The sequence below is a fragment of the Xiphias gladius genome, chromosome 23 (genome assembly GCF_016859285.1).
Source record: "Xiphias gladius isolate SHS-SW01 ecotype Sanya breed wild chromosome 23, ASM1685928v1, whole genome shotgun sequence".
Taxonomy (NCBI): Eukaryota; Metazoa; Chordata; class Actinopteri; order Istiophoriformes; family Xiphiidae; genus Xiphias; species Xiphias gladius.
The window spans coordinates 19,457,880-19,485,410 of record NC_053422.1 but is presented as its reverse complement, the minus strand read 5'-3'; the positions used below and the strand labels follow the sequence as shown (position 1 = coordinate 19,485,410).

The following is a 27,531-nucleotide window of genomic DNA, read 5'->3' as shown; positions in this document are numbered from 1 at the left end:
TTTACCCACTGAACCAATAGGATTATCAGGATTCTCTACTGAGGCGGTCTTTCTGAGAAACAGTGCGTATCGGGTTAGGTTGTTAGAAAGTTAATGGCTGGGGGAAAGAGAACCTCCTCAACCCTCGCTTCGGGAGAGTTTCTGGATTCCCTGAAGTAAAATCAAGCAAATATCCTAAAAGAAATAGCCTGGACGGAAGTTTAAGTCAACAGCTATCTCGTTAACACACGTATTGTGAACATAAGTATGCAGGATGCAGTAGCCGGGACGGCAATGCTGACGGACGGCTTCGAGGACGAGATTGACTCGGTGACTCCTCGCTCCCCAGTGGCAGGGATGGGGGTAGGAGCGACACCAGGAGGAGTCGGACTAGGGGGCATTGGGATTGGTGTAGGTGGAAAAAAAGTACGTTTGTACGGCGAACCAGGCGGGCCTGCTGCAGAAAGACTGGATTTCAAACTAGCGGCCGCGGCCGTCCTCTCCTCGGGTCCGGGATCCGGCAGCGACGAAGACGAGGTTTCAGAGGTAGCTACGCTAAGCTAAGCTAAGCTAAGCTAGTTAGCGAAGCCTAACCAGAGAGCTAGGCAACATTCCTCTCCTAGCGCGAGCTGGGCGCTAGCTAGCGAATTAGCTCGCAGTTGGCAACCACCCCCTCCAAGGCCGCTGAAATTACGTAAAAATAAACCAGCACTTTAATGGAATAACGCCTCTTGTCAGCTCAGGTGCCCATGGAGTGTTTGATGTCGATAATGTTTGGTGAGACACAAGCAGTTGTTGACGGTTACCGGCTGAAATGTTTTATTTATGCAGCGCAGGCTGTGACCACGGCCTAGTTTCGGGTGGAAGCGACGACGGCCTTGCTCGGTGCTGTCGTCTCGCAACACCCATCACAAGTTTGCAGCTCTTCCAACAGCTTTCCAGCCACAGCAAATGGAAGACCAGCCCGTAAACCCACGGACGTACACGGCCGGCTAACTATCTGCCATTTCGTAGTTATGGTGCAATTACGTCACTTTTCCAAATCATGTAAATTTACTCCGATCAGCCCTCAGCTAACTTTTCGATACGTGCGGATTATGCTTTTCCTCGCGGAACTACTCGAATTTTCGACAGTCGGTGTTGACAAATAAAGCACTTGTTTTTTTTTTGTTTTTTTTTTTTTTTTTTTTATCTTTCGCCTTTGTCGGTCAGATAGCCACCACCACTGTGTCAACTTGATTTGCGTTGTCAGAATGGAGAGCAGCTAGAGTTCAGGTTGAGAGGTGTCCAACTTTCCATGTGCTGGCAGTCACACACGGGGACAGGTGTGATGGCATCTCCTCATCTCAGCTAAACATACTGTAGACATGTTTCATATCAGCTCTGATGTATACACAGATTAAACCAAATATTTGTCTCCACAGCACACATTTAATGTGCCACCTTATTAGATGACAATGTGACAGAACCCCTTCTTTGGGGATTTTGTCAAAAATAATCTAAAGGTTACTAGTCAGACTTATCAAATGCCACCTCATAACCTAACTATTATTTTACTGCACCTCTTGTCTAGATAGAGCTGTCAGTTTAAAGTTGTTAAGATTTCTCAGCCATACTATTGTCATGTAATTGAGTTTACCCTATCATGTGAGGGCAGCAGATGCAGTAATGGAACTTCTCAGACTGCTAGATGGCAAATATTTGGTTTTCACACACCTGTCAAAGGTCTCAGTTAAATGGCATTTTCATGGCAAAGTAATGATCTTTGCAATCTAAAAGGCGATACAGTATTTACTCTTACAAACACTATCATCAAGGAGTTATGGGTGTGGAGAGCAACGCACATTACCTGTTGAGCCATCTTCATTATACTTCAGTAATATCTGACCTAAGAGGTATCTGTTTGAAATATACTACAGCCATGACAGCTAGACAAGTAAGAATGTCAGCTGATATGTCAATATAGCCTGGCCATCTATGTCTGAGTATCAGCTGTGTAGTAGCAGAAGAAGAAAATATCAAGTTTGACAATAACATCTCTGGCAGTTTAATTGAGTCACGTTGCAAGTGTATGGCCTCAGTGTCGTGTTTCTGCACTCACCCAGCCTGCTATATAAGCCTGAAAGGGAGCGTTTGTTGTGGTGTTTTACTCCAGTGGAGAACTCGCTGCTCTGGGCAGTAGCTAAAATCTGAGCCCCAGGATTAAGCAGATGCCATTCTAGGCCTTTCCAGCTCTCTGGATACCAACACTCTGGGAACTGTAGTTCATTAATAGTCAAGACTGATGTCCATTGTTGATTATAAAGGCCTTTGTAGAACTACATTCTCCATGGGTTGTTGTGCTCTGTGTTACTATCGTGTAGCTGAATTCCTCCACATTGCTGAATGCTGACTCTCTGACAGTATTTGCTGTCTCTAGGCCAGGCCCTAAAAGCCTGCTGCAGCTTATGGATGGACAAAGATTGTTGCATTCTCAGTTTTTATCAGAGCTTGTTTTGCAATTTGTTGAATGACAGTAATTTGTAATTTATTCTAAATCGTTATATTATTTTAAAATCTATCTCACCCTCTATGTAGGCTGTTTGCCCAAACTAGCTGTAATGTCTGTCATATTTTACATTCCCAGTATAGCTAATGAAAATACCTGCTCTAGTTTATCAGATAAAAGATTGATTTAATAGATTGATGTTTTGTTTTGTTAACACTGTAACTAGAGGTCATTACACTCAGGTGTCAATAGGCTTGTCCTCTAGATGAAAATCAAAACACCTTTCCTGTAACAAAGTTTGATCTAAGGACAGGGATTTGATAACTGCTCCAAGTTTATTATTAAGTTTTGCTACATTTGATACAATGTGCTATTCAAATATAAACAAGTCCCCCCACTAAAATTTGAAATGCAGAAAATGAACCAGCTGTTACTCTGAAATAAACAAAACATAAAAGTCAGATTAAATTTCTTTTTTTGAAGGTGTGTTTGTATTTTTATATGTGATAAGATGAAAAACATAATTCCTATGTTTCATGTGTAAGTTCCACTCTTCATTTAAATGTAAACAACAAAATTAAAAAACAAAATATTGCTTGGAGCTGTAGTAACATTCACGAAAACAGTAATTGACCAGTTACGCTTAGATGTGAATAAAATATTGCTTGTTGTGTCAGTAAAGTTTATATTTATTATATTGACTCGTGGTATTTTTTTTTTTTTTTTGGGAAGAATAAAATGTTTGTAATACAGACTGTAATACATGATAGCCAACAGGACCAAAGCACAGGTATGAGACTGTGGTGCTGTACTTGGGCAGCTGACTCTCAGCTGAATATCTCCATGTGTGCAGGGGTTGTAATTCCTGGCCGTATCACTTCCTGTGGTTTGACTCTTATCCCTGTGCTCCTTTTTGATTCCCTTCTGTTGAAAGAAACCGTACATAAACAACAACAGCGTGCCTGGTCTTTTTATAGGTGGTGTATTTGTGTTTGTGTGGCCACTTCTATACATAATAATAGAAATAAGTGATGTATTAAGCAGTATATTAGAAATGTTTACACAACTTCTCACAAGTTATTCTATTCTGTTTCACAAATAATGGTCAAGATCTAGACTTTATGTAAAATACAGTTGTTGACCAGAAACTAATAGGAAAATAGCTGTCAGAGCGCTAATGATTATTCTTTTCACTCCTCCCTCTATCTCTCCCAGGTTGAGTCATTCATCTTGGACCAGGAGGACCTGGATAACCCTATCATGAAGACAGCGTCAGAGTTGCTTTTGTCCAGCGCCACAGATGGAGTAGATTTAAGGACTGTTGATCCAGAGACACAGGCCCGACTTGAAGCTCTTTTGGAAGCTGCAGGTATGACTGCTTTGTCTGAACTTAATTCAGCTATAGAAGACATGACATGTTAATTTATAATTGACCAGTGGCCCATTTGCCACACCTATTTTGCTCCAACCAATCTTAATTTGTGCTTTAACATAAAGTAATTTTGAATAAGTAAAAACACATCTTTCTGCCTCAGCTTTTTTCCCCCCTATCTCATTTCCAGTCCAAACAACAGTTGGAAAGATCTTGATTTGTATGAGGCCTAAAGCTGAAAGGGCAATAAAGAGGAACCTGCCAGTTTTGCAAGTGTCATTCCAGCACATAGTTTGAAAGTGATTTGGGTAAATTCGTTTGATTAGAAATTGTAATCTAAGCGTAAGAAGGTCTGTGTAGATTAATCCATTAGAGCTGGGTGTCCTGGCCTTGTTTGGGCTTATGAACATTACCGGGCAGATTAACACTGCAACGCGCTTGAGCCTCCACAGTATGAAGAGAGCCTGTGTTGAACGGCTAATGGCTAATCTCACTATTCCCCTTTCTCCCTTTCTAGTCGGGACAGAAGAGGTGGCAACTTACATTATGTGTTCACATAAGGTCTTTATCTTGCATAATAATAATAATAATAATAATTTCATATTTTTTGATATTGATTTGTGAGGTGTCATGTCGTGTTTTTGTAAAATATCAGCAGAAAGAGGAGTGTCTGTGCATAACAAAGTGGGAGGAAGATTAGGAGAGCCTCAGTTCATTCCCAGCATGAACAAAGTAGCCAAATACCAGGCCTGTCAAGACCATCACCAGGGAAGATGAAAGCATCTGGTGATGTCTGTGGGTCGTAGATTTAGGCAGTTGTTAATTGCAAAAGATTTCCAACCAAATATATTTAATTTGATGACTTTCTTTTAGATTATATTGATTTTTTTTTTTTTTTTTTTTTTTTTCCCAATACATTTTAGAAATCCTAAATTTGGGAAACTATGCATGGAAAAGGCTGCAATCCCCACACTGTTCATTTAAAAACCTCCAAATAAGAGCAGAACTAATGCACTTTAACCTCATAGTTATTATTTCATTGTTTCATTTCCAATCCATTGTGCTGGGGTACAGAAGAAAAAGAACAAAAATGTGACATTGCCATGCTACTTATGGCTGTTGAACCGTAAACATTTGTGGGGGATGAAGAGAGGCTGTCCAGAAAATCTGGCACAAACGTTTACGGACATCCTTCATAGATTAGATTAGAAAATTCTACAACAGGTCACGGTAAAAGAAAGTACAGAAAACCATTAAAGGAAGGCTTTGATGTACTGTTAGATTTTAAAATTCTCACTTTTCAGACATATTTAATCTAAATTGAACTGACTTTACTTGTTTTAATTTAAGCCTAGTATATGATAGGTATGAATGATGCAGCTCTATAATGTAGATAGGAAAATATTGTATACAATAAGAGATCAGTCTTTGTGATCAGGCTGTTAATTGTATTTAGGTTAAAAATCTAGATATCAACCTGGTCGGTGTCACCCAATTTTTTGTAACTTGTTGTAATCCATTGATCATGTTGGAATCTGCAGCGATTGTACAGGGGTGCATATGTGTGAAAATGGGCTGTGCCCTGCAAGGTCTTTTTTCTGATATCCTCACAGTGCTACTTCCATCACTGTCTCATGTTCCCTGCTGAACTACACCCTTTGCCCAATCCATTTTCCACACCATGATGACAAACTTTTTGCCCCTTCTTTAAAGATGCCACAAGATATAAAAACCACGAGCATGATACACATTTCTGCTGACGGTAGAAAGCGGCAGAACATATCAACAGTTGTTTGTGCTATAAAGGGGAGTATGTGTTTATAAAAGAGGAAAGGAAGTCTGGTAGCCATGAGAAACACTACCGGTTTGAAAAAATTAAAAAAGGAGAAATACAAAGGTTAAGAAGGGTACATTTAGATCTAAAATTCTCACATTTTCTGTTTGGAGATCCCTTGTTGCTCTGTGCTGGGAAATCAAATTATGTGGGGATGCTGTCACAATTAAGCCACTCGTAGAAAGGTCAGTTTGTTACAGTATCAGCCTAAGATGAAAATGATTTATATTCCTATCTGTTCTCATATCTTGTCAGTTGCAGGTTCTGTCCTTTGCAAATGTTGCTCCTCTGTCATCCCAGAATTTTGCACACTAATCTAACTTAGATGACTTCTCCCCAAACACGGTCATGTATTCCCAACTTTAAATGACTTTCCTCAGGCTACATTGACCAGACACCATTCAGCAGAGACACTTGACTTTACCAGGCAAGCCAGATTTATTTGTGTAAGACTTTGCAAACTCAGACAATTACTGTACTTAAGTACTGTACTTAATGCATACAAATGCTTAAACAACATTTAAAAACACAATTAAAGGGAACAAAAAATATAGGAAAACCCAAATGAAATATAACTTAATAAAAAAAAAAAAAAATAGATAAAACATAAAAATAAGAAAAAATAAAATATTGGTTTCATTTTCTTGTTTTTCACCTTTATTTAAGCAGAGAAGTTCAATGGAGGTCTGAAACCTGTGTTGCAAAGGGAGGCCTGGTGAATACAGCAATATAAACATTAAAAAAATAAAACACAAAGCAGCCAGACACACACAAAATCTTAGTCAGTGCAGTTATGGTCCCAAAAGTAATTGACAAAAGAAAAGTCACACAAAAATGGTACATCAAAAGCAAAAGAAAATGAGAGTTCTCACGCAGATGAATGCACACAAGATCTGTGGCTCTGAACTGTATTTGAACTGTAGAGCCTATAGATAGAGCTGAAGAAGCATGGTCAGTACATGATCTGCCTGTGAACGTTCCAACAGTTGATCAGTTTATTCCAGCAGTAAAGCAGTTGAGAGGCATTTCCCATCTTTAACAACGCTTTCAGACTAATACTTGTTAACACACGAAACCTCAGTGTTAAAAGTCACTCTGATGTTTATTATGATCTGCTGATTATAATAAACTACAATAACTCATTAGCTAAGGCTAACCAACGCTAACATTGCTACATCTTACCCAGAATGCAACAAGTTCTCCCTGCAGTGGCAGAGATCGCTTTCAGACACGACCTGTGATACTGGCCACCACTAGAAGCCTACATGTGACCCTTTTTCTAGAAATCAATTAACGTAAGAGAAGAAAAGTAAAATAAAAAGAATCATCTTAGTCAAAGACCAACCCAGTGAAGATTGCTCTATGTGTGCGTGTACGTGTATATGTGCATGTGTACGTGTATATGTGCGCGCATATATATGTGTGTTTGTTTGTGTGTGTGTACGTGTATATGTGCGCGCATATACGTGTGTGTGTGTGTGTGTGTACGTGTATATGTACCCGTGTTTGTGTGTGTATGTATGTCTATACTGTTCATGTACTGACATTTTATTTTAGCACAATTTGATGAACTTGATAGAAGATCGTGTGGTTTGCGTAAACGTCAAAGAGTTTTGGCAAAGCTGTACAGGAGCAGTTGCTAATGGGTAGACGCACTAAACAGTTTATAGCATAAGTTATATATAAGCTCTACATGAGTTGATTAATTAATGTTAAAATAAGAGATGAAAGTTGCCTTTGTTCAGTAAGATAATGAGCTTTAAAGTTGACTTGCTTGCAGTTTTGTGTTGGCTGTTCTCAAACAAACATTGGCTGAAATTTTAATTAGCAACTTGGATAAAAATGTTTATTCAGATTTCATGGTATTCTGGTGGTACAGTGGTTGTAGGCAGCTCAGTGGTGAGCCGGTAACTAGTTTCAGTTGAAACACAGCAAAAATATCTACTTGTACTACCTTGGTCTTGGCCTCAATAAGAGCTAAGCGTCCGTTTTAAGAAAGAATTCAACGTAAATAGTTGAAGGTCATTTTTGTTAAAAGTGTGATTCACAGTTGTAGAGACAGTTACTGTTTCTTAAATGTACAAATAGATTTGGGGGAAAAAATCACCCTTAGTTGGTTTCCTTGTTTTCATCTGAGTTATTTACAGTGCTTCCAACCCCGATGTGTATTCAGTCTGTTGTGGTTCATTGAACTTCTTGCATTCTCTGAGATAAACATGATACATTAAAACATTTATGATCAACTTCCCCGACCTCTTGTTTCCCTCTGCCTTGGGGACCATTGCGAAATCCTTGTCTGAGAACCATTCTAAGTTTAGCTCGAGTCGTAGGCCTAGTGGTGAAAACACAGGAGGACCACAAGGACTGGAGCTCATTTCTGCCTGGTTAAAGGATGGGTTGAGGCTGAGGCGGAAAAGTTCAAAGTGAACACTTTTTTCTTCTCCCACCGCTTCTTCTTGTTTGCATTTTTTTCAAATTCTCTTAAAACATACACTATTTGACACACACAAAAACTTGAATGGTTTCATTGGTTGGGAAATGGTCTATGTTCTCCCTTTGGAAAGAGATCTTCCTTAGCAAAAGCTATTTTTTTCCTCCTGCTTGCTCTTCACTCTTGTTAACCTCTTTGGCTTTCTATTCTCTTCCATGACAAACACACACAAAACACATTTTTTTCTCATATGGCATTTTGTTTTCTTCCCAGCTGTGCTTTTCTCCCTTGCTGACTACTGTCTCCAGTTTCTGTTTCTCTCACACTCACTGCCTCTTACCCGTCTATAGTTCACATAGGATGAGAACTTCTTCTCTTCTACCATTAACAGCTTGAACCTATGTCTACTAGTATTTAGAACTAACATTACTTCCCTCATTGTATTCATTCTAGTTCTGGTCACAGACCTGATCTTACTTGGTCAGTTCCACAGTAGGCCAGTGGTTATTGATTTGTACCTTACCATTGGCAAAAATAAAGGAATTAAGAATCATAGATGGAAAGTAGTGAAGAAAGATATTAAGCCATATTAACAATTGCTTGTGTGTGTGTTCTGTGTCTGTGTGTGATATATTTTTTCTTTTTTTTTTTTTCTTTCTTTTTCCTCTTTGTGTATGCTGCTACTAACCCTGGATTGGATTGGCTGGACTGGACTTGCTTCTTCATCTGGTCTGGTGTGGTTGTGCTCCCCTGTGGTTTGCCTTGCCCTATGCACCCCTGCCCTTTTGGTGTTCGGCAGGCATCGGTAAACTGTCCACTGCCGATGGTAAAGCTTTTGCAGACCCTGAGGTGCTACGGCGACTGACGTCATCTGTGAGTTGTGCCCTGGATGAGGCTGCAGCAGCCCTGACACGTATGAGAGCTGAAAACACACTCAACGCCGGCCAAGCCGACAAGTATGTATCTTGCCCATACTGACACTGGCAAATGCCAGTTTATCGTGTACATAGACTGATAGATGAATCAATAAACCCTAATAGGATCATTCTTTCTTACTTCTCATACATCTCAATTGCATAAAGTATGTCTGAACGCGTGTGCGTGTTTGCTCCTTCGAAGTGATTGCGTAATTTTCAGGCGTATGTGTGTTCACCTGTCACAGTGGCAGTAATTGTAGCAGTCTGGTTATTTTCAGCCGTAGTTTAGCAGAGGCGTGCTCAGATGGAGATGTCAACGCTGTGCGCAAATTGTTGGATGAGGGACGGAGCGTCAACGAACACACAGAGGAAGGGGAGAGCCTGCTCTGCCTCGCCTGCTCGGCTGGCTACTATGAACTTGCACAGGTATGTGAAAGGAAGGTTGGAGTGGGATGTGATTTAGCATAATTGTGATTTGCATGCTTGCAGTGTGAGTTATCTGTACACTGAAGTAACCTGTCTGCAAAGCAAAGATAAAATCCCAATTGTATCACCAGTTGATTGTTTTGGGAATTTGGCATTGGTGACAGGTCGCCATACTTGTTTCTTAATTTTATCATTTAATCTTTCATCTTTAGGTTTTGTTGGCCATGCATGCCAATGTGGAGGACAGGGGCATCAAGGGGGACATAACGCCACTTATGGCTGCTGCCAGCGGAGGTTATGTGGACATTGTCAAACTGCTTCTGGTCCATGGGGCAGATGTTAATGCACAGTCCTCCACAGGTAAAACCTCTCTTCGTTTCTCTACAATTAGGATTATTTCCTTTATTGTCCATGTTTTGCAGTCAGATTAATCTTGCTGATTTCTTCCAGGCAACACAGCTCTGACGTACGCATGTGCTGGTGGCTTCGTGGATGTGGTGAAGGTGCTGCTGAAAGAGGGTGCTAACATTGAGGACCACAACGAGAACGGACACACACCTCTTATGGAGGCGGCCAGCGCTGGCCACGTGGAGGTGGCCAGGGTACTCTTGGAGTATGGCGCCGGCATCAACACACACTCCAATGAGTTCAAGGAGAGTGCTCTCACGCTCGCCTGCTACAAAGGTTAGAATGCAAATAATAGTGTTTGTCCTCTTGATTACCTTGATTAGTTTCTCTGTCTTTAACATGTTCTTTACTAATACATTATTGACGTGATAAAAGGTTTAGAAAATGGATTTTTGTTTGTCCTCTGCAGGTCACTTGGATATGGTGCGTTTTCTGTTGGAGGCTGGAGCAGACCAGGAACATAAAACAGATGAGATGCACACAGCACTCATGGAGGCGTGCATGGTGAGCATCTGACCCAAACCATACCGTTACCTGAATATTTTCTTCTCAGGGGTCAGTTCACTTGTTTTAAGTCACCAAATTTGATTGTATTTGATTGTATTTTTGTTTCAGAAAATTATTAGAAAATTATACAGTTTCTCTCAATTTCAATTAGAATTTTATTCTTCTCTCATGACTCAGTTTTTGTTCAAATTTAGTCACCAAGATAATCAAAATTGTCATATTTTTAAATTCACATTCAATATCCATCTATAAACCACCATCCAACTATAAATAAAGTAAAATCTGTCTGTATTTTGATTTTCTCGACAACCACTCATTCAATCGACATCAAACTTCACGTGTACTGTTAAGGACCCAAGAGAGTGCAGTGTCGACTGAAGCTTTTTGGATGAAAAGTTCTCGATAAAACTTCAGACATCACTTTTCTACTTGTTACTTGACGTGAAGAAAAAGGCGCAACTACGCTACGAGGGCAGTGCAGCACTTGGGCAATTTACAGCGCACACATGCCAGGGCGTTAAGAAAGACGTAACTCAACTGTGATGGCACTTTGTACACAATCACCCAGACACTATCAGAGCGGAGCAGCCAACTCCAGAAATGACGCATTTAGTCTAGCATTGCTTGGGGACACAACAATGTTACGGTGTTACGGCAGGTGTATTGCTCAGGACCCAACACAATGCAGTGTCGAGTGTGAAGTTGTTTGGATGATGCTATTAGCAATCAACTTCTTCTGCCAGGCACATTGGAACAGGCACTGCACTACTTAAAACCAATTCAGAATGAGAGTTTCTGTAAGTTTATGCACTGTCGAAAACAGCTGCACGCTTTCAGTATTCACACACTGAAGCATTTTGACAGAGCTCTCTCCACAGTACACAGTCACGTACTTGGGCATCTAAGTGGGGAAAAAGTAGACTTGATTCAGTAAATAAATATGTAAAGCAGAAGCTTTTAACACCTGTGCCCCAGGATTGTCTTGATATTGATTTCAACCAGCGCTAGTTAGGAGTTTTATGGTGTTCTCAGCCGCATGTAATGTGATTGTATTTTAGCTTAGCTGAGAAGTGGTCCCATGTGTGTATTCAGGTGCTTATCTCTACATTCTTTGTGTGTCTCGCTGTCCCAGGACGGCCATGTGGAGGTAGCACGGCTGCTGTTGGACAGCGGTGCTCAGGTCAACATGCCAGCTGATTCCTTCGAGTCGCCCCTCACCCTTGCAGCCTGTGGAGGACATGTGGAGCTGGCAGCTTTGCTCATAGAGAGAGGAGCGAACTTGGAGGAGGTGTGTAGAGACAGACACCTAAATACCAACGCAAGTTTGGGAAAGACCATAAAATACAGGAGGATGAAATTTCAAGTTGTCTTTCCAGAGTGTCTATCAATTCGAATTATGTAGCTATAGACCAATTTGTGATTTTACACCTACCGTAGTAGAGGTTTACCTTTTGAAGAATAGCCTTCAACTTTTTGACAGTCATACTGCCCTGCTACTATTGTGGTATACTGTATTGAATACTAACTATACTAGCCAGGGTCTCTATGTATAGGTATAGAGTTTAAGTTTTTCCGAAATAGGAAATGGGAATTTCATTTGTTACTGACATTTAAATGACATTTATGAAACCAACTACATGGCTAATCTTTAAAAAACAAAAAAAACAAAAACAAAAACAAAAAAAAGCAATACAGCAAGCAAGAAAAACTGAAAATTTATTAGCAATATTTCATTGCTGCTATTAAAGGTTAATAAAGACAAAACACACTTAGCCTGGAATGGGTACAGAAAATGCCGGGCCAAATGACATAACTTCAGGTTCTCATGGGCTTTTTTTCATCCACTTTACAGACAGGCGGAGTTCTACACAACAGAGTAATCTTGCAGTGAGTCATGCAGTGAGTCATACTCATGCTTTTTTATCTCCCAATGCTTCTGTTTTTGTCCAGGTTAATGATGAGGGCTATACCCCTCTGATGGAGGCAGCTAGAGAAGGCCATGAGGAAATGGTAGCACTGCTGCTGGCTCAAGGTAAACAAACTTTGCTCCTACATCTGGGAAATGTAAACTTACTGTCAAATACCATTCCAATGAATAGTTTACACTAATCTGGATTTGTTTGCCTTTGATCAGCCCACTATTTGTATTTGTCTGCTTTTAGAAGACATAATAAAACCAAAACATCTGTGAAGTCATATTGACACGATTTGGTTGATTTATACAGGATTTGCCCTTTTTGAAACTGAACCAGCCACCAATCACTAACTGTTGTTGCTCTGTTGTCCAGGTGCTAACATCAATGCCCAGACAGAGGAGACCCAGGAGACTGCTTTGACACTAGCATGCTGTGGAGGCTTCTTGGAAGTGGCCGACTTCCTCATCAAGGCGGGGGCCGACATTGAGTTGGGCTGCTCGACTCCTCTAATGGAGGCTGCACAGGAGGGCCATCTGGAGTTGGTTAAATACCTACTGGCTGCAGGTGAGCAAGAAAAATGAAGGCAAGGTGCTGCAGATCTACGAGAATAAAGAGACAAAGAGTGTGCTTGGCTGCAATTAAAAATGTCGCAGTTCTGCCTCTGTGCTTACGATCCTAATCTTTTGTTTTTATCATTCAGGGGCAAACGTTCATGCCACCACAGCAACGGGTGACACTGCATTGACATACGCGTGTGAGAACGGACACACTGATGTGGCAGATGTGCTGCTGCAGGCTGGAGCCAACTTGGTATGCCATAATCTTAAATCCTCTTTGTCACTCATGATTTGATTGGCCTTTGTTTCTATCAGAGAACTAGAACAGATTTGTAATGAAGTCTGAGTCTTCTGTGTGCGAATGTGACTTGGTTGAACTGAACAGTCTGTTGTGAGAAGCACGGCTTGTAGACTTCAGAACTACAACAGCAGTTTTCTGTTGAGTCATGTTCTCTCTGGATGAATATAAGTCATAACTCTTATGATTAACTTCTTGTCTCAACTAAGCTTTAACACATCTTCATCTTTGTCATCAAGGAACACGAGTCTGAAGGGGGGCGGACGCCCTTAATGAAGGCAGCAAGGGCAGGACATCTCTGTACAGTGCAGTTCCTCATCAGCAAAGGTCTGTTGTTCATTAACTGTTCAGCATAACCAACTTAAATGTACTTTTTCTGGAAATGATTATTAGTTTAAAACAAAAACCACTAAAAAGTTACTTGAGTGTTTTTTTGGGAAAGTCAAGATGTAGATTGTTGATACATGCTTTAAAGTGGTCATTTTAAGCAGATATGTGACTTCAATTCAATGAAATTTAATATGTACAAGACTTTTTGGTAACTACATCATGTTTTGTAAATCAAGGTTACTGCATTATGTGTCTCTACTTTGATTTGTAAAACCAAGACCTTGATTTCAGGGGGATCTGGATATATTCTTTGTCTTTTTATACAGTAGCTGCTTCATCAAATTCCTTTAGTTGTCTCTCTTGTGCTTTCAGTGCAGCCATTCTTTTTGTCTTGTTCACTACAATTTCTAGTTTAACTTGGTTATGTAATTCCAGTTTTAGTAAATTTAACTTCATTGTTTATATGGCAACATTGTGAGGGGAAATATGTGAAGCAGCTCTACATTCCAGGCACAACTTTTAGTTTTGGAAATAAGTAATTTAGTACGGGTACATAAGTAATGATGAAATAAAAAAAAAATTTAGTTTAAAATTAGGTTTGTTGTTCTGTTGATTTCAACAGTTTGACTGGAAAATGCTTCATCCTGGAAGGATTTACACTCATAGGCTGATCAATATGAAAATGCTAAAAAAAAAAAGGAAGAAGGCAAGAAGGTTTTTCTCCAATTGTATACAGCGTATTGTGCACAGATGCACTTAACGCTATCAAAAGACACCAGTAATACTTGAATTAATAATTGTTACTTGGTCCAGTACTTATCTTGGTGAATTTACTCACTGAAATTTTCTTAGAAAACATTTTTATTGACTCGCCCATCGTAATGGATGAACACTTGTTTGTATGTATTATTACTGCCTATTAATTTGGGTTAGAGGCCGAGGAGTTTGACTTTGTGAATAGAATTATTATTATTCACATCTCATACACAGTGAGTTAATTGGTTTACCCTCCTCTTTCTCTTGTCCAGGTGCTAATGTGAACAGAGCTACTGCCAATAATGATCACACAGTGGTGTCTCTGGCCTGTGCTGGAGGACATCTGGCTGTGGTGGAGTTGCTGCTAGCGCATGGGGCAGATCCTACACACAGACTCAAAGTAATGCATCATACACACTGGATATAGAGCAGACCAGAATATTTATGCTTGTCCATTTGTGTGTAACAATAACAAATCATTGAAATTATTTATGTTTGCTCTTTGTAGGATGGTTCGACCATGTTGATAGAAGCTGCTAAGGGTGGCCACACCAATGTGGTGTCCTACTTGTTGGACTACCCCAACAACATCCTGTCTGTCCCAGCCCCTGACCTCTCCCAGCTCACTCCCCCCTCGCAAGATGCCTCTCAGGTAAATTCAGCAATAAATCACACTTTTATTGATGTTCTTCTAGGAAATCTCTCTGTTTTTAGTAAGAGAAAAGTCTAATAGTTTTTATGGATTGCTTAAACTTAACATGTCCTATGTCATAACAGGTTCCTCGTGTCCCAATCCAAGCTCTTGCCATGGTAGTGCCCCCTCAGGAGCCTGACCGAGCCCCATCAAACATCGCCACACCCCCACCCATCTCCAGCAAAGGTAAAATATGCTACAAGTCAGTGTACTCACGAAATGGAGTTGCAGACTTCACTAAGCTATTTATCTTTTGTCTCCCCAGCTTTATGGCATTTTATTGTTAACCCATCCTAATGCCCAACCTTTTCGACCCTTTTTTTCTAAAAATCCAGGCGTGTCCAAACAGAGACAGGCAGCCCTTCAGCCCGGTGTCCCCACCTCAGTTGGCCGGGGGCCTGAAGCAGAGCCTCTGCCACCCTTCCACTTATGCCAACCTCTAGAGTGCATTGTGGAGGAGACGGAGGGTAAGCTAAACGAGCTGGGCCAGAGAATCAGCGCTATTGAGAAGGCCCAGCTTCAGTCACTAGAGCTCATTCAGGGGGAGCCGCTCACCAAAGACAAGATTGAGGAGCTGAAGAAGAGCCGAGAGGAGCAGGTATCATCTGTTATCCACTTAAGATCTGCTCTCATTTTGAATCTTCTTTTAAGTACTTTAACTAAGATGGATATTACCTTAGAAGCAAATTCACATTTAAATGTTATTGTGCATGCATAACAAGGTAGTTAAGGTGGTCAAACAAGGATGTGGCTGTTGCCTTTTTAGGTGCAGAAGAAGAAGAAAATCTTGAAGGAGTTGCAGAAGGTGGAGCGCCAGCTGCAGCTGAAAACACAGCAACAGTTCACCAAAGAGTACATGGAGGCGAAGGGCTTAAAGGAGGACCAGGAGGCTGGACTTAGCCAGGGCCCGGGGTCCGGAAGTACGACGTCTGCTCCAGGGCCCCTTCCCACCACACCAGGTGCCCAAGTACACACCAGCTCCGACACGGATGAAGAGGCCAACAAAGATGGGGAGCAAGAGGAGCAGGCAGGAGAGGAAGGGGAAGAGGTGAAACTCAATAATTTTTAAAAAATGGTTTATTTTTATGTTAGTTCTGACTCCTTTAACGCTATGTTTATTGATCTCAGAGGCTTAAGGTGTTTTCTTTACATTTTCAGGAAGAGGAAGATGATGACGAAGAGGAGGGTTCGGAGGAAGAGGCAGATGGCGAAGAGGAAGATTACCCCAAGCTTCCTCAGGTGGGTACAATCCTCTACAGGGATGGGCCACAGCCACCACAGCAGCCTCCTCTGCCCCCTTCGCCGCAGGCTCAACCCCAGCCTCCTCCTCCACCTCTTCAAGCTGCCTTCGTCCCTATCCAACCCCTGCCAGACTACAACCCTACAGACTACCCGGGAAGTACCAGCCCAGAGCTGCAGAGGGTATTGGTCGGGCAGCAGATGCTGGGCCAACAGCAGCAGGGCCAGGGTCAACAGTTGGCTGGGTTAGGCCCAGGAATGATACCTCAGCAGGCCCCAGATGGGCTCATGGTAGCTACACCTGCACAGACGCTCACAGACACTCTGGATGACATCATGGCAGGTAAGTGCATTTTTTTTGCTATCGATTTGAGATTGTTGTTGACTCTGATTGGATGTAAGCGTCTGCTAAATCCCTAACTCGATGTATATGTATAACATTTTTCATTTTTTCTTATTGCAGCTGTGAGCAACCGCGTACCCATGCGGAACACTACAACCTCACCCACACCCCTGTCCCAGCCACCCACACAGACGCCCACAAGCATCGCCTCGCCCCCTTCAGTCCTGCCCCTCTATCCCTCTGTTGACATAGATGCACATGTAAGACACAATACCAATTTGACATGACAGAGATCTTAAAATTCACAATACACCTGAGTACATGTATGCACAAAGTCCCCTGCCCTGCTGAGAGATGTACTTTTCCCCACAGACGGAGAGTAACCATGACACAGCGCTGACGCTGGCATGTGCGGGAGGACATGAGGAGCTTGTGTCTGTCCTCATTGCACGGGGAGCCAACATCGAGCACCGGGACAAAAAAGGTATTAAAGTGCAATAATAAAACTGTCTTGTGAAAAGGACTTCCAATGGTATCATGAACAGTAGGGTGACGTGAATCGGAATTGATTTATAGTAGGTGTTTTTTATATGTCAGATAATTAGTTGACTGTAATATTGTCTCTGCTTTCCACAGGTTTTACCCCTCTGATCCTGGCTGCCACTGCTGGCCACGTAGGAGTGGTGGAGGTGCTCCTGGACAAAGGGGGTGACATTGAGGCTCAGTCAGAGAGAACCAAAGACACACCCCTCTCCCTGGCCTGCTCTGGGGGACGTCAGGAGGTTAACACTTTGTCTTTTAGTTTACCTTCACAATAGTGACATTCCTGTTAATTTCCCCGGCATTAACTATGATATGTAACTGTGTTGGACAGGTTGTTGAGTTGCTGCTGCTTCGGGGAGCCAATAAGGAACACCGCAATGTTTCAGACTACACACCTCTTAGCCTGGCTGCTTCTGGGGGTTATGTCAACATCATCAAGATACTCCTCAATGCTGGAGCTGAGATTAACTCCAGGTGAGCGCCAAGAAACTCTGTATTTATTTTGGGCCCTTAGTCTGAGTGAAATGTGTCCACCCATATTAGGTTCATTATCAGGATGAAATCTTTCTCCTTAATCTGAATGTTACATTTTTTTGAGATCCTGAAAGTGTATGAGGTTGAACTTTAGATTTCTTCTTTGGACACTTGAGGTTTTTATACCACACAGTGCCAAAGAAATACAACATCTCTGTAAAATGTGCCATTGGGTTTTAGCAGCACACTCGAGTAATAGCATAGTGACTACCTCTGTTATAAATGAGGAGTGAGGAAAAAGTAAGGCAATAACTTCAAAACCAAGGTTTTATAGCAGCTGGTACTTTGATAAATACTTCTGCATAATGTTAAAGTACATGTTAAGTAGATCAATTGCAGTAAAATGGTATTCTTTTACTGAAAGCAACGATCAATCTTATACTTTTTAATGCAAATTAAAGAGTTAAATGTTTTATTTTGATTTTTGGTCTGTAAACGGTTTATTTACTTTCTTACCAGGACTGGCAGTAAGCTGGGAATCTCTCCTTTGATGCTGGCAGCTATGAATGGTCATGTACCGGCAGTGAAGCTGTTGCTAGATATGGGCTCGGACATCAATGCCCAGATTGAGACGAACAGAAACACAGCTCTGACCCTAGCCTGCTTCCAGGGACGAGCTGAGGTCGTCAGTCTGCTGCTAGATCGCAAGGCCAATGTAGAGCATCGTGCTAAGGTGAGGAGACTGACACTTACAAGAATAAATATTAAGTTATATCTTTATAGGCCTATAACGGCTTAAGCCGTGATTCAGTAGCTGAGATGACCCATCTTTTATATAAATCTCTATTAGACATATGTAATAAATGTTGGAGAAAACACAATGTGCTCTCTTCCACATAATAAATGAAATGAATATTTTGGTCCCTTTTTTTTTTTTTGGTTTGGTTTCGTTGTTTGGTTCTGTATCTGCTGGCCATCTTGCTAACTGATTCCTCACTTCATGCAGACTGGTCTTACTCCTCTGATGGAGGCAGCCTCTGGAGGTTATGCAGAAGTGGGCCGAGTGCTGCTTGATAAAGGTGCAGATGTCAATGCTCCCCCTGTTCCCTCATCCCGAGACACTGCCCTCACCATTGCTGCCGACAAGGGCCACTATAAGTTTTGTGAGCTGCTTATCAACAGGTGAGTGCTCTTGGGTGTTTCTGTACAAAGCTGTATTCTAGTTTTTGTTTGTTTGTTTTTTCTTTTTCATAATAAGATGGTCCTCAATCATTCAATGTTGAGTGAATTAGCTTGTAATATTGGCCAACTCCTGGTGTTACTGGTTTTATTGCAAGCACTGATTGTGCACAAATTGTCCTTTTTCATTTACATCAGGTTTGACATCTTGACTGCAGCTAAAGCAGATGTATAAAAGCACACTTATTTTGGTGATTTTAATCAGATATTGGCAATAAATTTAGCCTGTTGCAAATTTCCAGTGTATTCATCCTTTCTCTCAACCCTTTTAGTTGCATTCCTAAAGCCAACCACTCTTAATGTCTTATCAGGGGTGCCCATATCGATGTACGAAACAAGAAAGGGAACACTCCTCTCTGGCTGGCGGCAAACGGCGGCCATTTTGACGTGGTCCAGCTGTTGGTGCATGCCAGTGCTGATGTGGATGCAGCCGACAACCGCAAGATTACCCCGCTCATGGCTGCTTTTCGCAAGGTGCAATGTTTACCAAAACCGTGACCGTGACTGTGTCATGCTACACTTTGGCAGGCCTCTGGATACTAACCATTTAACTTAACCTTCCAGGGTCATGTGAAGGTGGTGCAGTATCTTGTGAAGGAAGTCAACCAATTCCCATCAGATATTGAGTGCATGAGATATATTGCCACGATTGCTGACAAGGTGGGTATTGATTCCTTTGCGGTTATTAGTGTGCTACATCTGTTGGAATTGAAAGACGTGCTTAAGATGTTAGCCGCGCTCTAACTCCAGCTGTTCCCGTTCGTTGCAGGAGCTGTTGAAAAAGTGCCACCAGTGCATGGAGACCATCGTCAAAGCCAAAGACCAGCAGGCAGCCGAGGCCAACAAGAACGCTAGCATTCTCCTCAAGGAGCTAGACTTGGAGAAGGTAATATCAGTTACTAGGACTATGCTTTTGGGGGTCAAAGCATTCTGAATGCATTCCGAGGATGAGGACAAACAAGTTTTTTTTACACTGGCTCTGTTTTGTGTGCGTCAGTCCCGAGAGGAGAGCAAGAAGCAGGCTCTGGCTGCCAAACGCGAGAAGCGTAAGGAGAAACGCAAAAAGAAGAAGGAGGAGCAGAAGAGGAAGCAAGAGGAAGAGGAGGGGCAGAAAATCAAGGAGGAATCCTCTGAGATGCAGGAGCAGAAGGAAGATTCAGCTGAAGGTAACTATTCTATGGATTTTTGTTCTAGAGAGAGACTGAAGATTTGGAACTTTCTAATACCTATAGTTATGTTGTACTACAATTAAGTGGTTAGTAACCTTTCCTGTTTCAATTTTTTCTGCCCTAGAAACAGAGGTTCCTATTGAGCCTCCCAGTGCAACAACCACCACCACCATTGGTATATCTGCCACCTCCACCACTTTCACTACAGCTTTTGGTAAGAAGCGAGCTAGTGTGGCCACTACCCCGAGCACCAATCGTAAGAACAAAAAGAACAAGACAAAGGACTCTTCGCCCAATGAACCCATCATATTACAAGATCCGCAGGTGAGCACTACAACGTCTTGTTCTCCCTTGCTGATTCATGCTTTGTAGATTTGATAATTCAGATTTTATGAATTAGGCTAGACAGGTACCACGATGGACAAAAATTATGATGATGTCTGAATTTTTTTTTTTTTTTTTTAGGTTGCACTAGCACAGCACAAGGCTGACAAGAACAAGATCCACGGTGAGCCACGGGGTGGGGGTGGGGGAGTGACGGGTGGCAACAGCGATTCTGACCCCTTGGATAGCACCGACTGTGCCAGTGAGAGCAGCAGCAGCGGAGGCAAGAGTCAGGAGCTCAACTACCTCCCTGACCTCACCTCCTCCGCCTCCTCCTCCTCCTCCTCTTCCTCCTCCTCCTCCTCCTCAGCCCCCTCCTCAGGAGCAGCCCAGGTCCTCCTGCCCGGCCCAGAGAAGAGACACTGTCCTCAGCCACAGACTGATTGCAAGGTGGACAACAAAGTCACAGTCTCCATCTCAAAACCAACGCAAAAGTGAGTCCCTGATAGAGAAGAGCACATTTATCATCTGACATTGACTGTGTATGTGTTTGTGTCTGTGTGTTTAGCTGTTCATCTATGGAGAACAAGCTGAGCTTTAAAGAGCTATTTTTATGAGTGAACTATTTGCAGTAAATTCTGTTAAATTGCAGATTGATATTCTCACTTGATCCTCAAGTTTATTTCAAAACATTTTGTAAATGTCAACCACCATGACAAGTAACATGTTATATCTTTATTATTGTGTTCCAACTGAACCTGATCTTTGCGTGTTTTGTCACAGAGCTCCAGACACGAGTGACTCCACCTCCAACTCCTTGCCCTCTCCATTCAAGACCATGGCTCTGCCTGTCACCTCACCCAACAGTAAGCTCAGCCTCACAAGCCCTAAGAGAGGCCAGAAGAGAGAAGAAGGTTGGAAGGAGGTGGTCAGAAGGTCAGTTTATTTATTATTATAACCTTTTAAATTGCACGCTATTACACAAGTTTTTTTTTTTTCTTCAGTGTCTGCATGGAACTTATTTGGTGTATTTTATCAGTCCATGCATATACATTGCTTACATGCGGAGCTAATAAATTTGCATTAGTCTTTTAATGAATTATGTATGAGTAAAAGTAAATTACATCACCAGAGTATCTGTAGGCCAGTACACACATAGAAACATAAAAAACTGACCTTTGACTGTTTCTTTTGAAGATCAAAGAAGCTGTCTGTGCCAGCCTCCGTTGTGTCTCGGATTATGGGCCGAGGGGGCTGCAACATCACAGCCATCCAGGACGTGACAGGAGCTCACATTGATGTGGACAAACAGAAGGACAAGAACGGGGAGAGGATGATCACTATAAGGTAAAAATAATGCCCTCTAGTGGGCTGTAACCACCACTGCAGCTGGAGTATAACAGTTACTTAGAAGGATAAAGCACGGAAGCCCCCTATTAGACAGCGTCAGCATCATTACATACAGTAACTCTTTTTATCATTACATCTGATGTCCTCACAATTTAGTGCAATATACACTAAAACGGCTAAAGATAAACACTGCAGGGAGACAATTTAACCATTCCCCTGCATGCATAAAATGATAAGCACTCTTAGGTCTCCAAGGTCTTATTTTCACACAAAAGATTTTTTCCCTGTTGAGCACGACAAAGGTGTTAGGGGAAGTGCGACTAATGAAAATGATTAGTGTGTAGCCCTTGGTGGATGTGGTGCCTGCATCATGGTCATTTTAATAGTGATAACATTAAGCACACACATTTGCTAATGCTACTATTTTTGCTCAAGTCATTTACATTTCATCAAGACAGTAGACATAGATAAGAAGACTGATTATATGAGAACAATGAGGCAGCAGCAATATTAGACCTAGAACTGTACACAACAGTAGTGGGTTTAATAACTGCATGTGCTGCAGACCACTGGGAAACTCAACACTGAATAGCAATTTCAAATACCAACCATGAGGCTCTGGAGGGAGGCAGTTTGGTCTGTCACAAAACTTTATCCGACTTAATAATGCCATCACTTTTGATTTTTTTTTAAATACATTTTAACACATGAGCCTGCTTTGTTGTTTCAGAGGAGGGACAGAGTCTACAAGGTATGCAGTCCAGCTGATCAATGCTCTAATCCAAGACCCAGCCAAAGAGCTTGAGGATCTTATCCCAAGGAATCACATCAGAGCCCCAGGCTCTAAAACAACCTCCGCTTCCTTCCCCAGTACCACAGGAGCAACCAGTGGTTCAACCACTGGCCCAAAAGCCCTGAGCTCGTTAGTCACCTCCACAGGTGTCTCGTTCCAGCCCTCCTCATCCTCATCTTCATCCTCTTCTCAGGCCGGGGGAAAGATTGGGAAGGGGCTGTCATCAAACGTCAGACAGCCTTTCCCTGTGTCTCTGCCCTTGGCATATGCCCACCCTCAGCTGGCTCTACTGGCTGCTCAGACCATGCACCAGATCAGGCACCCTCGTCTACCCATGGCCCAGTTTGGTGGTACCTTCTCTCCCGCCGCCAGCACCTGGGGACCCTTCCCCGTGCGTCCCGTGAGTCCTGGCAGTGCTAACAGCTCCCCCAAACACAATGGAGGAACCAACAGCACCACAGGCCAGGCCCGACCCAACGCAACCCACAGTGAGCACAGCATCACAGCCAGCTCAGGAGCCCCAGTCACGACCACCAACACCACCACCACCAGTGCTCCTAACACATCTACAGCTGCAGCCTCGCCTCATACCCCTAATCCTACCCCATACAATCCCCAGCCGAGCGTCCCCACCCCGTCCTCTGTCAGAAAACAGCTGTTCGCCCCTGACCCCAAGCCTGCTGGTGTCGCCCCTGCGTCTGCTAATGCCACTGCAACTAGTGGCACTAATGCAGTAAGAGGCACAGGTTCTCCTGCACATCACAGCTCCACTACAACTACCGCTAACACCCCTCAGCAGCCTGTTGGACCTATCTCACAGCCCCCCATCCAGCCAACTAAAACAGAGCACAGTGCTGTTTTGCTTGCTGGAAAAGACAAGCCCTCTCTGCCTGTAGAGAGCCAGCCTGTTTCTGTCAGTGAGAGTATCAACTCTGTGGGTTTCACTGCCACTTCCTTGGCTTTACCTCCCAAGCCAGAGCCCCGACAGCAGTTACCTCCCCCTCCCTCCTCTGTACCATCAACAGAGGCTCCACTACCCCTCCTCAACCCACAGCCCAGCTCCCACCTCCCCTCAGCACCTCCTCCTGTCCTGTCACACAATGTTGCACACCCCAACAACACTGTACCCCATTTCTCAGCCCCTGCACCCAGAGTCTCCCATCGTATGCAGCCACCAGGGCCTTACTATTCCCTCCCTGAACAGCAGCATCAGCAACAACAGCAGCAGACGCAACAGCAGCAGCAACAATCTGTGTACGTGCCCTTCAATGCTCAGCAAGAACCCCAGAAACAAACCCAAAACCAGACGTCTCAACCCACAAGTTTGCCTCCACAAGCCCAGACCCAAGCTCAAGCCCAGGCTCAAGGCTCCCTTCAAGTCTCTGCTAACCTGGGGATGATGAACGGATCCCAGATGCAGCATGTGGCCAGTGCAGGCAAGCCTCAGCAGATACCTCCCAACTTCGGTCATGCAGGCCTATTCAACTTCAGCAGCATCTTTGATAACAATAGCCAGGTAAGTTAAAGTAACATTTGTATTGTAAACTTTAGCCTGCCATCTTGTCTTGACTTTTGGCTGTTCTCACACAATCACTTAAAATTACATAAGGAGGAGGTTAAATGGTTGAACAAAATTACAAAAGATTAAACCAAACAGTAAAAAAGTCATGGTTCTTTTTTTTGCTATAATATAAGATCAGTCACGCACCCAATAATTGTAATGCAGTTATTATTAATTGTGCTTGTCTTGCAGGTCGGAAACAATCAGGTGTGGGGTGCATGCCATCTGCCTACTCGCTCACCTCCAGAGCAGTCATACTCAGCCCCACCAGCCTACATGAGCATGGGCCAAATGGAGAATATGATGCCCCCACCTCCTCCAGACAGCTCCAAAGCCCCTGGCTACCGGTCTGCCTCCCAGAGGATGGTCAACAGCCCCATCGGTATGACTGTTTATCTTTTACTTCATGAATGATCATTTTGTTCGTCTTTATTTAACTGTGTGAATCCCTTTGAGATTAAGAATCAGTTTTAAGAGCAACCTAAATAAAATAACAGCATTAAAGTGTAATTAGTAACAGAATATATTTAAATCTGAATATAATTAAATCGTATACATGTGAGAGAAGGTGGCAAGGTAGAAAACATGTCCTCATTAAGTATTTATTAGCAAGGTGAAGTTTTGAGGTAGATTGTACCCTATATTGAGCCGTCTCTTTAATTGTCTGCACCCACAGCTTTGACCAGCTATGCCACCAGTATCTCTGGCAGCCCTGTGTATCTGCATGGTCATACAGCGGTTGGCACACCCTCCTTCAGCAGACAGCACTTTTCCCCTCACCCATGGAGTGCATCCACATCAGGTACTAGGCTCTCATTCTTTTTTTTTTTTTTAAATGATTTTCTCATAACTGTTCAGCCTTAAATGATCTATTTTCACATTTAGAGAAGCTGTTTTGTAAGTGATCTTTTCATTTTAGCTTGTTTCTCTTGTAACCCTTATTACATCCAAAAATGGCATTTTAATTGGCTTATTTTGCTCATTTTATTTTGTAAAGCAGTTAGTGCCAACCTCTTTTATCAATACTGTCAAATGTGTAAATCTGATCTGCTCCTAACTATTTCTTCCTATGCTGTCTCTTCTCCAAAAGGTGAATCTCCTGTCCCACCTCCCTCTACAGTGTCATCCTCTGCCCTTTCCACCTCAGCTGTGGCCCCTCCCCCCCAGCCTAAGCCAGGCAGCTCCTCGCAACAGGACCGGAAGGTTCCTCCACCTATCGGCACGGAGCGGCTGGCCAGGATCAGGCAGACGGGTTCGGTCAACCCACCTCTCCTCACCACCAGCTACACGGCATCTGTTGGACAGGGAGGCATATGGTCGTTCGGGGTTGGCAGTGCTTCGGGTAAAAGCAAATTTTGTTTTGGTGTTTTGTGTTCTTTTTTTTGTTTCTTACAATTAAGACAACAGGGAAAATGGTGTATATAGTAATTGTAGATGTGTGACTTAAAAAAAAAAAAAAAAGCCTACAAAATTCAGTCTCAGTACCTGTGATAACCAGTGATTAAGGCTTTAACCCTTTGTGTGTCTTGGTACAGAAGCTATGTCCGGTTGGTCCCAGCCCCTGATGAGCAGCCACATGATGCACCCTCAGCTTCAGGCAGAACAGTCGGCCTTCTCTCAGCACCAGCCCATGGAGCAGGACGACACAGGCATCGCAAACCCTGCTAACAACTACCACCAGCCTCAACATTTGCCCAACAGTTACATGGACTTCCCAAAGGTAACACTTAATCCATGGCTCTTAAGATGATTTAACCTCTTTTCCTCTTATGTACACATATTTTACCAGTGACCTGTTGTTGTCCTTTCAGGGGATGCCTATGTCAATGTATGGAGGAACCATGCTGCCTCCTCATCCTCCCATGGCAGAGGGGCCAGGGGGACCGATGTACAATGGTTTGCACGCTGGTGACCCTGCATGGAGCCCCATCATCAAAGTGGTCCCAAACAATGCAGATAACTCTGACCCACAACAGCAGGTAATGTCCCCTTTTATTAAACCCATGCTGTCTAATCATACGCTTCAAGTTAAACTGTCAAGCTTGCACTTCTGCCATCAGTCAGATAAAATATTTAACTACATTTGTTTTAACATGTTCCCATAATTTGTTCCTCTCTCAATCAGGTGTGGCCTGGTACCTGGGCACCTCATGTGGGAAATGTGCACCTGAACCACGTCAACTAGACGGCGTCCACAGCAATCAAACTTACACAGCATGACACCACAGCGCAAACATGAAAAACCAACTGACGAATATGACCGAATGCGACAAAGAAAAAAGAAAAACGTACAACATGTTAACTTTAGAGACCTGAGTGCAGAGCAGAGGTTGAAGAATTGGAAGTTCTTTTGACGCCATTCTTTGATGTGCCTATCTCAGACAATGAAAGAGGAAATTGGGCGAGAGCTGTTATCAGTTTCCTGATGATGCAAACAAACATGCGCGATCACCTGTTCAACAGGATCCATTCTCTGCGTAGTTTAGCGATTTTGACTTAAACCCACATACACCGTTCTTGGGCTGCGGGGGGCTCAACATGAAGTAGCTATTTAAACTTGGCCCAGAACTAGATGATGATTACCTAAAGAGAAAGAGAAATCAGAACCTTTTAGAGTGGTAAATACATGTATAATTGTTTACATACTAAAAAGGGTTAAAATGAGAGTAAATTTCATGTCGTATAGTGGCTCTACTTTATGTAGCCTGTATTAATGTGAAATATTTACCTTAATATTCAATAAAAAGATTGAAAATTAATTGTGTGTTGTTTTATTAAACCTTGTTCTTTATTTATTTTCATGTTTTGATTGAAAATTTAACTCCTGAGCCTTCAGCAGACATCGAGACTTGGCACACATTTCATCTAATGAAATTGTCATTTTGAGGCTTAATCTCTTTGACTGTCCTCTTCACAGCTGGAGTCCTTGAGACCTATCTTTATGATCGCAAATTGGCCTTAAACTACAATCAGGTTTTTATTACATAAATATTTATTTTTCTTTGTTAAATATGTATATATTTTTTTCATTTTAGCTACTATACCTGAGGATTGAGGAGTGCTGTCATGCCTAATGATAGTTCCAACAGGATACTTGGATTGTTGTATTCTGACCTGAGACTCAGCAGCTGTAGTCTTTTGCTGTGGCGTTGGTGGCAAACCTCTGTTTCTCTAAAATACACCACTTATTTATCAATTTGAAAATCAGTGATGGTCGGAAAACTGAATTTTACACCATACTCCCACTCGGTGGCAGTATTGTGGTAAGGGGGGGGGGGGGTCATTGGGGAAACATTTAACACCAGCAATACCAGTGCAACACTATCAGTAATCTTCCCGTCTGTAGCAAATATTCCACGATCAAATAAAATGTGGACCTAGAACATTTGTATAGTTGTACAGGTACTAAGATGAGCCTGTAGGCCCCATTTCATTTTAAATGTTACTACTGCTTTCACCGAAGGCACCATAAAGAAAAATCTCATTTGGACAGAGGATAGTAGGGGTATGTTATATTCAGGATTTAGATAGGTATTATATTTGCAACAACAGTTGCTACGAAAGCATTGTGTCTCATGCTATA

The 27,531-nt window shown here is 42.5% G+C and overlaps 1 protein-coding gene across 5 annotated transcripts; it reads left to right on the top strand.

Annotated features, from left to right (window-relative positions):
- Positions 1–43: 43 nt before the first annotated feature.
- On the top strand, positions 44–26,707 carry ankhd1 (ankyrin repeat and KH domain containing 1). Of its 5 annotated transcripts, none has more exons than XM_040119183.1 (39): positions 44–525; positions 3,683–3,836; positions 8,904–9,060; positions 9,300–9,447; positions 9,660–9,807; positions 9,898–10,131; positions 10,265–10,359; positions 11,495–11,650; positions 12,313–12,394; positions 12,651–12,842; positions 12,979–13,088; positions 13,373–13,460; positions 14,492–14,619; positions 14,728–14,871; positions 14,997–15,099; positions 15,249–15,511; positions 15,680–15,961; positions 16,072–16,495; positions 16,616–16,755; positions 16,868–16,979; positions 17,132–17,277; positions 17,370–17,512; positions 18,032–18,245; positions 18,519–18,694; positions 19,063–19,225; positions 19,316–19,411; positions 19,521–19,637; positions 19,749–19,917; positions 20,045–20,244; positions 20,386–20,738; positions 21,028–21,180; positions 21,442–21,591; positions 22,325–23,903; positions 24,141–24,330; positions 24,625–24,750; positions 25,039–25,290; positions 25,484–25,668; positions 25,760–25,927; positions 26,074–26,707. In XM_040119183.1, exons 1-39 carry the CDS (start codon positions 247–249, stop codon positions 26,131–26,133), a joined length of 8,079 nt encoding a protein of 2,692 aa, XP_039975117.1. In that variant the 5' UTR covers positions 44–246; the 3' UTR covers positions 26,134–26,707. The 5 variants fall into 5 exon arrangements, with proteins under 5 accessions (XP_039975117.1, XP_039975116.1, XP_039975114.1 ...); XM_040119182.1 differs by having other exon boundaries at positions 11,489–11,650; XM_040119180.1 differs by having other exon boundaries at positions 9,285–9,447; positions 11,489–11,650; positions 25,487–25,668.
- Positions 26,708–27,531: the final 824 nt, after the last annotated feature.

What these genes read in the sequence shown, in the direction of transcription:
- ankhd1 (XM_040119179.1), top strand. Translation starts at nt 247, where the DNA reads ATGCAGGATGCAGTAGCCGGGACGGCAATGCTGACGGACGGCTTCGAG. An exon ending in GCAGTTCCTCATCAGCAAAG is followed by an intron (nt 13,461 to 14,491) that starts GTCTGTTGTTCA and finishes TCTCTTGTCCAG; the next exon opens with GTGCTAATGTGAACAGAGCT. An exon ending in GAGAGGATGATCACTATAAG is followed by an intron (nt 21,592 to 22,324) that starts GTAAAAATAATG and finishes TTGTTGTTTCAG; the next exon opens with AGGAGGGACAGAGTCTACAA.